This window comes from Pieris napi, chromosome 21 (genome assembly GCF_905475465.1).
Source record: "Pieris napi chromosome 21, ilPieNapi1.2, whole genome shotgun sequence".
Taxonomy (NCBI): Eukaryota; Metazoa; Arthropoda; class Insecta; order Lepidoptera; family Pieridae; genus Pieris; species Pieris napi.
This window is the reverse complement of record NC_062254.1, coordinates 9,066,332-9,079,663: the sequence shown is the minus strand read 5'-3', so window position 1 is coordinate 9,079,663 and position 13,332 is coordinate 9,066,332. Positions and strand designations below refer to the sequence as shown.

The window sequence follows — 13,332 nt, the reverse complement described above, 5'->3', positions numbered from 1 at the left end:
CCTTCAAGGAAAGAGCGTACCAATTCTTAAAAGACCAGCAACGCACTCGCGAGGCCTCTGGCATTGAGAGTGTCTGATCTATCACTTAACATCAAATGAGCCTCCTGCCCGATTGCCCCACGTTCTATTAAAAAAAACGTATAAATCTAACAAGAATTGTTAACTTTTTTATAGCTGTTTTAATATTATGAAAAAGAGACATATTAGCTTACTACAGCAGCCAACGGGTTAATATCTACTTTGAGGTCATCCTCATATTCCTTTTGTGGATACGGGACTTTTTGCCGTGGTAGATTTTCTAATTATGATTTTTTTTTTGAATTTATGAATTTTTATAATTATGATTTTCTAATTATGATAAAATATCTACAGAGGGATACAAATCTTTTTATTTAAATCTTCAAGTTACTATGGACAACTATTCGTTATAGACGAAATAAAATACAACTTAGGTTTATTTTAGATGATTAGTTAAATTATTCATAACATTTCACAATAAATTATTGGAGGTGCTCAAAATGTTGCGTTTAATTACATCAGAAGTTAGTTAACCAAAGTTAGAAACTTAACTACTCAGGACGCACGCCCCTACGTTCCTTATTAACTTTCAACAACTACCTACGTTTGAACAACTTAACTACCTATACAACTTGTGTTAATTACATCTAATCATTTGCCTAGTAATGTAGCGAAGAGAAATTTTAAGGAAAATTTTGAATCCACTTTAGGTACTGTACAAATTATATCACCGCAATTTTTTTTTTATAACTAAACTAACTATAGTTTATTTACAATAAATAATTAAGAGTAACGTTTTGTAAATAAATTTCACATTATAGTATTCGAGATATTAAAATTAAAATTAGTGCGAAATAGTAGGCTCTATAATCTATTTATTTGTATTTGGTTTAAGCCGAAACAGTAAAATAGCCTCGAAAAACGCAGCGTTTGTTGCTTATCACGGCTATGTTGGCTCAGTTATGTTATGGTAACCTTCTATAGAAATTCGGTAGAGGCGATTTTTTTTTTCATAAAATATATGAGGGCCATTGAAATTTTTGGATTACTTATAAGCTGTAGACCATTTTTTTAAAGAACTGGACTCTGTAAAAAATTACCTAAATATATCTAAAACATTTACAGATCGAAGAAGTCGAAGTAAAACATCGCTGGTTTCCCAAAATGTCTCAGTTTAAAAAGAACACAAGTTTAAAAAAATGGTCTACAGCTTATAAGTATAAGCTGTAGACCATTTTTTTAAAGAACTGGACTCTGTAAAAAATTACCTAAATATATCTAAAACATTTACAGATCGAAGAAGTCGAAGTAAAACATCGCTGGTTTCCCAAAATGTCTCAGTTTAAAAAGAAACACGACCTGTGTCAGGGAGAATGCTGATCTCCTACTAGTGTATGGAATAAAAATGATCAAAGATATGAATCATATAGGGTTGTAGCGTCACTAAATATGACTACTATTACAGACACCTAAATAATTACCGTGGGATTTTACTCCCTGCATGTAGTACGTATAAATAAAAGCTACACTATGGTGACCAAATTATTGAATCACCTTCCCAGAAGTTACAGATGTTAGACCTCATAATGCTTTCTAAGAGAAGTTGGTTATGGTATTTGACATAGCTGATGCAGTCTTTTTAATTCCATCCATCCTCCAGCCGCTTTCATGGCATATAAAGACTTATATTATCATGTTAACAAGAAAGTGTTAGGTTTGAAGGGGTTAAATCATTCTCATTGTATTTTAATCTTGACTGGGCTTATTAGATTGCCCCTTTTTTATGTATTGTAAACATAATCAGAAATAAAATAAAAAAGTGTGTGTGTCAGCTACGACGCACGATTGGAGTTTACTCCTTACGAACGATAAAATGGCGATAATGTTCTGTGACTGTCGACCATATTTTCATACTAAAGGTGGTAAGAATATATGTTATTATAATATAGATGTTTGTAGTGGTAATAAAACGTACCTACATCATCTATGCCCAAATAGGATTTTCTTTCTGTGGCCAAAGTTACCTTTATAGTAAGAGAAGAATAAGAATGAACAATCTTTTTAGTTTTAATTTCACTGACCATAACTATTGACAAAACTCCATGGCACGCTAGACAATCTACTTTTATTTTTTACTCCTGTCAACACTGACAAAGTCTTTCTACATAACGCCTCAACTTTTAGTGTTACACATAACGCCTCAAGTCTCAACTTTTCGTGTTACACTTGATTTTACTCCTCATAAAATTTCCGTACCGGGCCTTATAACTCAAATCGTTTCTTAAGGAGTAACAGTGTGGAAACACAAACTGGACACTGCTACACAACAAATAGCTATTAAAATAGTCCCCTCAACGTGAAAGTAACGGGGCAAACACATTTTTTCTCTGCAATTTTAGAAAGACAAACTTTATAACCGATATATTGCTACGCATACAAACATAGTGACCAACTGAGCCACGGAAGCGGTCCCATTAGATGTAGCAAGTGACATTTTAATGGAGTGTATTTCGTGTCGTAAGATATGGCCGCCGCAAAATTGCTGGCTGCACTTGCATTTTCAGATATGATTTAATGTATTACCAGCGTTCATTATTTATTTCTGTACGCTATTTATAGACTAGAGGGTTATTAGTTACTCGTTGTTGTATATTTTACAACGGCAGACCTTAAATAAGAGTTAACCGTTATTTAAGCTTAGTTAAGATTTGAATTCACAGTAGCGATATTGTGTATATTATGTGTTTAATATTATATATGTACTTTATTATATTTTATTTAATGTTTCTCGACATTATCGTATTGGCATAGTATGTAAGGATAATGTATGTATTTCTGTAATAAATAAATAAATATATTAGATAAACGTACTATACATTTAACTGGGAAAAGAATGTGCCTGTGCCTTTTTAAATCAGTCGTTAGCTAATCGTTCATTAAATTTCGTAGTATTGCTCTTTAGATATTTACAACTCTGAATACACTTTATAACTTCATAAATACGTATTTGACATGGGTTTAAAATGAATAGAGCAGTGTTGGCCTAGTGGCTTCAGCGTGCGACTCTCATCCCTGAGGTCGTAGGTTCGATCCCCGGCTGTGCACCAATGGACTTTCTTTCAACGGATTAAACGCATTAAACATTCGCTTGAACGGTGAAGGAAAACATCGTGAGGAAACCGACGTATAAGAGAGTGACGATAAGGGCAGTGTGCTCATCTGAAGTTAAGTGATACCGCCCACCCATAGACAATCTCAAAGCCTGAGGGCCCGCGAGTGCGTTTCCGGCCTTTTAAGAATTGGTACGCTCTATTCTTAAAAGATCCTAAGTCGAATTGATTCGGAAATACTTCAGTGGGCAGCTGGTTCCACATAGTGGTGGTGCGCGGCAAAAACTGCCTTAAAAATGCTCAGCTGTGGAACGAACTGTGTTTTTTACACAAGTTAAATTTCCTCTGTCACTTATTTATCGTAATGTCGCTCGGTGACCCCACTCTTATCAGTTATAATATATATTATATTAATCAATTGTGTTTATACTTCTTGGTGTTATCTGTACTCGGTCAGGAATGGCATAATAGTTTTGTTACTGGGACTGTATCGTTATCATTGTTATAGCACGCTCTTATCACACACACACAAAACCTAATGTTATAATCTAACCTTGTACCCGATCTCGCTGACACTCTAGTACTTTCTGTTTTGTCAGCATTTCACACCAAGTGGTGATACGATAATTAAAATATGAAGTTAGTTCGGTACAATTCATCGCGCATATCATTTGTTGACTTTCATTTTAATATTTTATAAATCCTAAACATCAATCAATTCAATTGTATTCTAAAATCATTTCTTTTTTTTTAAACCCAATTAACGACAATCTTAACCGTACCTGCTCAATAGTAATTTAAAAGACTTCATCATAAAGTAAAGTAATAAATCATTTAATCATATAGGTAACAAAATGTACACTTATGACTTGTCAGTAAAGAAATACATATTAATGCTTCTAATTTAACATTTACTGCCAGCTCTCAAATCAAGGGCGTAGAACGGGAGAGAAGAACTGGCAATAAACTATCCGCCACTCTTTTTAATCGCCATTTTTTTGTTTTACAAAATGTTTGTTTATACATAAAAACTAAAGCAACGTAATTGCACTCTTTTAACTTACACTCTCTTTCGTCTATTTCTGTCATAGCGTATTTATGCTGTGAAGAAAAGAAACAGATGAATACTTAAGTTAAAAGTTACTCATCTCTTTTAGTGAAAAGGTACTTATCTTACAGTAAGGCTCAATTTCTTTTAACTTATACAATTTGTTCACAGGTAACAAGCTAACCTGTGACTGTCGACTATCCTGGCTGCACAAACTCCGTGACGAGACTAGAAGCAAACGCGTCCGCGCTGCTCTCAACCGCCTGAACTGTATCATGGATAACAAACTAAAAACCAACTTGATCAACATTAAAACCCAAAAGAACGAACCTAATAAAGTAATTGCTAAGACCGACAGAACCTACGACGAAGATGACTTCGAAGATTATGACGACACTATGCAAGATCAAGACACAGATTTGGATTTAAAAATCGAATACCGTAAAAAACTACTTGACATCCCTAAAGATTTACTACCTTGTCCTAGTAAGCTTATTTCCGAGGCTTCTTACTCGCCCCCTACTCAGGACGAGGTTAAATATTACAAAACTTCCGGAAGTCGATTATTACAATCAATTTTAAATTTGACCATTGTGTGTGTTTTTATTGTATTGTAGGCATAAACTAGGCTATAATATGTATTAGCTTTAGTATTATTTGTATTCTATATAGGCATTTTTGACGTGACAACGTCTTATAATGTATATATATATAAACGATGGAACCGGCTACACGCACGAAAAAACATGACGAATGCGGCGTTACCTCGCTCTGAGGCGTTCCATTTAAGGCTTGAAGTGCAAGCGAGAGCGCGGAACGAGCGACAAAGAGGCTCAATCGGCCTGCGCGTTTGGCAGCGTTCGTTCGTTTAAAATATACATAATTTTATTTATGCGTACAAATAAATGTAACTTAATCAATACAATTGTGATTTCCATTTACCTCCTTCTCTACGAAATATACGAAATATCTATCAAACAAATAAAATTAAAATTTTCTTTTGAAAAATGCAACCATTGTCACGTTCAACTATCGTCAGTGAACCGACTTTACAGAGATTTTTGTTTTAAAAATAAGAGTGCGCCCGAATATAGTTAAAAATATAATATTCACTGTCAATGTTATCTATCGACAACTTCGTTATATGTATGGGTTGACTATAGGAGTTTCAAGTTTTCTTTCATAATTAGAAATGATTCGTTTTATTATACATAATATTGTAAATATAAGTTTAAATAAATTGCACTTGACAATTCCAAAGATATGTATTCTTTAGTAACGAAAGTTAGTGTTCAGAGTTAGATGTAAGAGTGGACGAAATTAAAACTTTTAATCATTATTATCATATGTTTAATGACGTTAAAAGTTAAATTGAGATTATACGAGAAACTTTCGATTACATTGCTTTCATTACCGAACGATGTCTTAAAATGAAAGTTGAGAATTTGTTATATAGAAAAGATAGTGTTGTATTTTTAATACAAATTATTTGATAATGCTTTGAAACATGTTTTAATAACTTTTATTTAAATTAGTGTAATCCTCATTTTATTCCAAATTTATAAAGCTTACAAGCACAGTACTACACATTTAAATAAAACTTCTTTGACGGCTTATACGAGGTCATCATGTCGCGACCCTATTGCTAATCACAACTGCTGTATTGCACTTGAAACGTCAATTTTTTATCTCTTAAGGAAGTTTTATTTAAAGGCCAACTTAAGGCTATATAGGATTTACGTTATCTTTCGTCAAATATGCCTTGTAATTTAGATTGTACATATAGAATTAAAAGATTTTAAAATCTATGTATTTAATTTAAAATGCGAAATAAATTGGTACTTTTTCTGTGATGTTTTCTTTATACTTTTCTGATCGAATACTTTTCTGATTGAATGTTTGAAATTCCTCAATCCCTCAATGGGATGTTGAAATATACCTTTCACCATCATCCTTCTGTACACACTAGGACCTCTTGGTCTTGCCTCTTAATTTCCATAAATGTTTCTTGAAATTTTATTCCTTAATGCAAGAATGTGATTATACGACTGTGCCTGACACACGTCGTCGATTTTTAGATCTATAATATGCCAACTTCCTCACTACATTTTCTTTTACCGTACGAGCTAGTATTAATTGTATTGCGTTGTCATGACCGGATCTGCCCTTACTCTAGTTTAATAACAGAATGTAAAAGGCGAAGTGTGGAAGAATTATCCTACCTTTTATCTACGTACTCGGGTGGTTCCCTTTTTCATGGCAGTCTGTTAATTTACATATTTTATCTTTATGGTACATAGAAATGTCAGTATTAGCTCAGTAGTAACTAAAATACCAAATACATTAACAAAAGTAGAGTTTTACATTTAAAACATAAATGTCCATAAACATGGACGGTGCGAATTTTACAATAGATATTCAAACTTAAACTTTCATATATGTAACCAAGTACACTTACAAACGTCAGCAGAAGCTATTTTTATTCATTTATTTATTTATAAAGATACTCCTACCCTAAAAGGAGACCCTAAACTGACAAAAGTGAACAATAAGGTAATAAAAATTACAGAAAAAAACATACAAAATTAATTAAGAAAAACAAAATTACATAATAACAAATATAAGAAATTAACTAACTACTCTAGGACAATGAAAAAGGTCCGCTAACCTGTGTAATTCGTTAACTAAATTAATACACCGAATCATATGTGCCCTCTTCAGAAGGTTAGTCCTAGCAGTGGGCATATGAAGTAACGGCGGACGATGTCGCTTTCTGACGTACCCATCAGGTACATTGAAGCTAAGGTACTGAAGTACTGCCGAATAACTGTCCGTGCCATGTAACAACTTTATGAAGTACATTATAAACGCGAATTCTCGGCGTACTCTTAGCTCGTTGTAGCCCCCAGAACCAAGATGTTAAATTGATTCTAAACTTACATTTACCTGTTCGCAAGTCAAGGGCGTAGAGCAGGCAAGAAACTCTCCGCCACTCTTTTTAATCGCCGAGTTTTGAGTCATACAAATTGTTGGAACTGGTGCAAATCAATCCCAAGGATTAGGATCATTTAAATAATCGTCAAATTTATCATGCGATTCTATTCTATATGAATTTCTTACTTAAGCTTTCTCTTAACACTCCCGATCCATACTTAGTATTCTATTCCCATAGAGCGCAAACTAGATTATTTACAAAATGAAATATGTACCTTATAAAAACGTAGGGGCGATATTGAGTATGATCATCTATACGAATTTACGCAATTCTAAAACTAAGCAAAGTGGAACATTTACTTGTTTTGTGACAACAACTATGTTATTACTGTTTAAGACTTAGGTACATACAACTTTTAGTTACATAAATAAAATAAAATTCACTATATTTGACGCCAAAACAATTAAATTTTATACTTACATTGTAAACATTCAATAGGCAATCGTTGACACTATTAATTTTGGTTAACCTTGTACATAATATAATTCTATGAGCACTAGCGTTTAAACTAGGCCTAGCCTGCATCTTAAACGCCAGTTTCTTCCAGTGTCATTAACAAATCGTTGTTTTTTATGTTGTCATTAGATGTCAGTTTAAATGTTTGTTGTTTATTAAACAAAATGAAGGTAGAATATATATAATACGTTAGACCGTTGTAAATGTGTACTTCGACAACGATTTTTAAGTCTTGTGGATGAGAAACTTGAATACGAGTTAGAATTATTAAGTTTTGTTGCATTTACATTCAGATATGTATAAAACAATTTGTTATATCGCCCGCCCATGGACACTTACAATGCCAGAAGGCTCGCGTGAGCGTTGCCAGTCTTTTAAGAATTAGTACGCTCTGGTGCTGATCTTCTTCTTCTTATAGTGCCATCTCTTTCCAAAGGTTGGTGATCATCATGGCTAGTTTAATTTTGGATGCCGCGCTTATAAACAATGACTTGGTGCTTTGATCGAACCCTTGTCTAAGGTTTTTCAACCAAGACGTGCGTCTGCGGCCAGGTCTCCATCTACCTGCCACTTTGCTGCTGGTCAAGTCAAGTCAAGTCAACAATCATTTATTCATATAATATGAACGTCAAAAAAGAAATATACATACAGCTGGTGCTAATACTCTCTCCTATACTATAACATACTAAACTATATTTTTTTAATAGTTAACAAAACGGTGTGATAATTGTAACAATAATCCAAATCTTATATGAAGACTAGTGGACCCGACAGACGTTGTCCTGCATGATATTTCAAGCGATTAGTAAAGCAAAGTATGAAAGTACCGACTGCAGCGCCATCTGGCGGGATGATTTGTGAATCTAAACCATTCCCAGATCCCCTTGAACACACACAAAAAAATTCTTCAAAATCGGTCCAGTCGTTTCAGAGAAGTTCAGTGACATACACACTCACAGAAGAATTATATATATAAAGATAAATTAGAAATACTTAAGATTTTACTCAAATTATAATCATGAAAAATATGAAAATATATTATTCTAACAAACAAATTTAACCGTAAGTAAATTGTCCGGTAACTCGATTAAAATTAATAAATTCAAAACGTTAACATTTTCCCCTTTAAGTGTAACAGATGTTGTATAATTTTTTCTCATAAAAATCCGGAAATTAAATCGGTAGGGCTTTTACGGAATCTTTTATGATACCGCTTTGTACTGTTTACTTCCTAATTTTAATATTATGTAGGTTTTTGTTGATGTTTTGTTTATACAAACCACTGTAAACAGATTTTACGCCTAATATTTGAAGGAAGGAAGCCAAACGATGTTGTATGTTTTTTTTAATCTTACATACATCCCATCTGTTATTAATTTTAAAAATGAAAACATACTTATATAGTTAACCTTTTTTGAAACTTTGCTGTATAAAAATACCAAAATAATAAAAAATCGAACTCCCCTTGTTATTCATAAATACACCCCCTTGTGGTCTATTTATAAATAATAATAATAGCCTTTATTTCCAAAACTTAATGATGAGCATAGAAGTTTCATTTCAATTGAAAAAAATAACTTTTAACATTAGGTAAAATTCACGTTTAGGAACTATTGTATGCTTGTCAGGTTTTGGTTAGGCCACCGTTGGACATAGGCCTCCTCCTATATATAAATAGATATACTAAAATGCAATATAATTGATTTGCTGGTTAAAATATCAAAACGTATCAAACAAATTCATTATTAATGTTGGTAAAATAAATTCGGATTGATTCACAAGGCATATAATTATGTAAGTATATTAAAAGTAAAATAATAACTCCCTAGAATTCAAAAGGAACATACTCAAGTACTCAATCTTTAACATGCACAGACAACTATTACCATGAACAAAGAAAACTGACATAAGCTTCTATCATAGATATATAACGACCATAGATACATTTATTTAATATTTTATGGCTACGTGGGCCCTGGAAGTCTGCTCACGCTGCTCATTAGTTTATATTAAACACAATAAAAAAAAATTGTGCAATATAATTAATTTAAATTAAGTGTAAACCAGAAGTGAGAATAAAATACGAACCTAATTCGATTCTCATATTAAAAAGTCGATATCAATTCGTGAATCGATTAATCTTTCCTAAGGGTGATCTCCATTTAAAGGAACCCCTGTAATAAATAGCCTATTTAGGGCTCCAAGAAGGACCTATTAGTCTCGCACTAAGGGGACACCAGATGGCAGAAACATTAACAGCACGTTCACTAAGGTATTAAAAGATTTGTCAGTTTGTTATATGAAATAGAGTAATACGTAATTTGTTATATATGCACCCTTTGTAACGGAACAGACTGTGGGAACGACTTGAAGATTATCGCAGTATTCTTGGTTTGGCTGATAACATTGAATATTCGTGTTTTCTTTCGTGATAATCAGAAATATTGATTTAAAATTACTGTTACTAAAACTATCAAGTTTCCCGGCATAAGAAGATAAAAAGGGCCGGAATTAGAGGTCTGGAGGCCTCGCGGCAACAAAGGAGTGGAGGCCTCCGGGCCCCAAATTATTTTCCAAATAAGTGAAAAAAAAAATTCAGTCGAGTTTTTCAATCAATATTGTATTGTGAAGATTAGTTTAGTATTTAACAAACATATAAAAATATAAATACAGATAAATGATTTCTGTTATAATTAAGAACAATATAATCATGTTTGTACAAAGGTAAAGGTAAGTGAAACAGCGGAAAAAATAACAAAAGAAAAGTTGTTTTCTAATGTTTACTAGTCGGAATTTAAACGTTTTTATTCCGAAGCTTCTATTGTGTGGTCCCTCTTTTGTGGAGGCCCCGCAACTGTAGCCCCTAATTCCTGCCCTGAAAATAAAAATTTGGTAATTTTTTTTTGGTAACCTTGGGCACCAGTTTAGTAGTTTCCTGCTCGACTTTTCTGTTCCTATTGGCCTGTCTCCTGCCTATTTCCAAGTTTATTTCTATTGTACCATCTGCTACCTTAGTTGTTCTTCTTGATGATGTCCTTCGTAATTACATAGTATTAAAGACTACCCTCTGAGAACGTATTAAGATTGAACTAGACGTTTACGTAGGTACTTATCAAGTTTTAGTGTCAGCCTAACAGATCGTAACTTGAATATTTGTTTTAATAAGAAAGTTTTGACGTTTATAGACGTTTTAAGTTATAATCCTTCAGCGTCATAAACGCGAGTACAATAAGTTTATACATGCTCGTATGACTCGTGGCACCGGCAAGTTTACTTGCTGACTGATGAAAGGTCAGATAACGGTTTTATTAACACTAACTTTGGCCCTTGTTCCTTGGGGACATAGGGCAATAGTGCACGTAATGTCAGAGGTCTCTGAAATAGACAACTGTCTAAATTCGACAACTGCGTAATTGTGTTGTCACGATGTGTAGTGTGTGATATAAGTATAAATAGTAATGTTATTTTAAAGTACAGTGTCGCGCCGCATCGAATTTATATCACGGGGTTTTATAATGCGTGAACAGAGTATTTAGAAGACAATTTTGTTTCGCAATGTCAAGTTTGTTTGACAGGTTAGGTTAGTCATCAGTCCAATAATGTGTCAAGGGACATATTTAGGCATCTATTTCATCTTTTATGACAAATCAAACAATACAATACAATTATTGTTTTGCCGAGTACCTTGTTACGTTAGTATTATTACTTTCTGGAACGAAAGCTACGATTTAAAAATGGAATAGCCAAAAACGTTTCAATAACTTAAATAGATATATATATATATATATATATATATATATATATATATATATATATATATATATAGGCTTGATCCCTTGGCGTTGCGTAGAAATGTGGGATCTCTCTGCATCTTCTACCGCATTTACCATGGAGAGTGTTTAGAGGAGTTGTTCGAACTACATGAATACATATACCATCTGTATCACCTTGACGTTTGTCGTTCTACAACTGAACGGGTCTTAAGCCGCGCACCACCACTATGTGGAACCAGATGCCCACTGAAGTATTTCCAAACCAATTCAACTTAGGGTCCTTCAAGAAAAGAGCGTATCAATTCTTATAAGGCTGGCAACTTCAAAGAATAGAATATACAGATTGTACAGAAAATAGAAACAGGCAAAAATGTAAAAAAGTCAAAATATTTGACTTGACGAAACTATCTACTAAACTTTGTCTGTAGATTAAAACCTCGTAGATAGAGTGATGAATAAAATGTTATGTCTGTATGTAACTACCCTATGTGTAAAGATGGGTGACGTAATCACAGAAGTTTGTAGATGACATCCTTACGGTCGAATCAAATTAGGGTGAGCGAGGGGTTAGATTTTCAGCCTTGATATGACGTGTTTGGCCGTGGTTTATATCTTAAACCTCTGAGGCGTTCTACATCCATTCGTATGTTTATATTTCATAAGAAACAAAAATAATTAACGTTTAAAATGGAATAATAAAAACTAATCCTATATCTAGTCAAGACAGTTATTATTTGCTTTTCTTTCATTCATGTACACACGTTTGCACTGAACATTACTCTGACATTTATTTTAAATGTCAACTTAAAGTTTCAGTTAAAAGTTTATATTAACCGTTTCGTAGCAACTTATTGATTTATATATTGAATAATCAATATATTTAATTTATTATCACTTCGTTGCATACAGAAATATATTATAATTGACATAATTAAATGAAAAAGAGGGCAACTGGCGGCGACGCTTTTGAGCGATCTCATCCATCAATGTGAAAAAAATTAGATAAGGCAAACGCAAGGAGTGCACAAAATACATAAGTCTAATGGAACAAAACAAAGCGAGTAAAACATATATAATCAGGACAATATTTTAAAAAAGCGTGACTTTACGAGCGATTGACATAAAAACATCAATTTAATATATATAAAATTCTCGTGTCACGGTGTTTGTAATTAAACTCCTCCGAAATGGCTCGACCGATATTCGTGAAATTTTCTGCACTAAATGTTAAGGCTAAGCCCCTAAACTTTTTTAAATTATTTTGTAGACAATTTTTGTGATGTAACATACAAAAATACACACATCCCTTTAATTTCACCCCTCTACGATCAACTCCTATTTTCTAATATAGTAGAAAAGTTATTTTTATTGAACTAAAAAAATGTTTCCTAGAAATAATATACAACTCCAAATTGATGTAGTTATACAGTATATTGTGATATATCCTCACTGTTTATTAGTATTATTACTATTCAAAGTTCTATGGTATTACACAATACCCTTTAAAAACGTAAAGAGAAAACAAAGCCCGATAGCGTGTGTGTAGTCCCAGAGGTAACAGTTATCGTTCAATTTACATTTAGTGCCGCGTTTGTTTTAGCTCGCTTTAGATCGTATCTGCGAACTAAGTGCCCGGTACCTTTGGTAAACTTAATGAAATTTCTTTGTTTAATATTTTCGTGTTTTTTGAAGCTTTTTAAAAATACATTTAGGTTATTTAAGATGTTTTTTTTTAAATAGTGGGCCAAACAAGCTTGCGGGACGACCAAACAGGGCAGTCTTCGCAGCCCATAGACACCCATTTTTAGTGGGTGCGTTGCCGGCCTTTGAGGGAGGAGTACACTCGATTTTTATACATTTGGAGGTCGTTTCTCTGAGAGAAGACCCATTCATTAGTTCGCGAGGTAATTAATAAAAGAGCCAATTTTATTA

The 13,332-nt window shown here is 33.2% G+C and overlaps 1 protein-coding gene across 1 annotated transcript in view; it reads left to right on the top strand.

Moving 5' to 3' along the window:
- The window catches only part of LOC125060401 (connectin-like), a 32,016-nt gene extending 27,158 nt beyond the window's left edge, over positions 1-4,858 (top strand). The window contains exon 3 of the mRNA XM_047665289.1: positions 4,348-4,858. Coding sequence (XP_047521245.1) covers positions 4,348-4,793 — 446 coding nt within the window. The 3' untranslated portion in view covers positions 4,794-4,858. The remainder of the gene's footprint in view (positions 1-4,347) is intronic.
- The last annotated feature ends 8,474 nt before the right edge of the window (positions 4,859-13,332 follow it).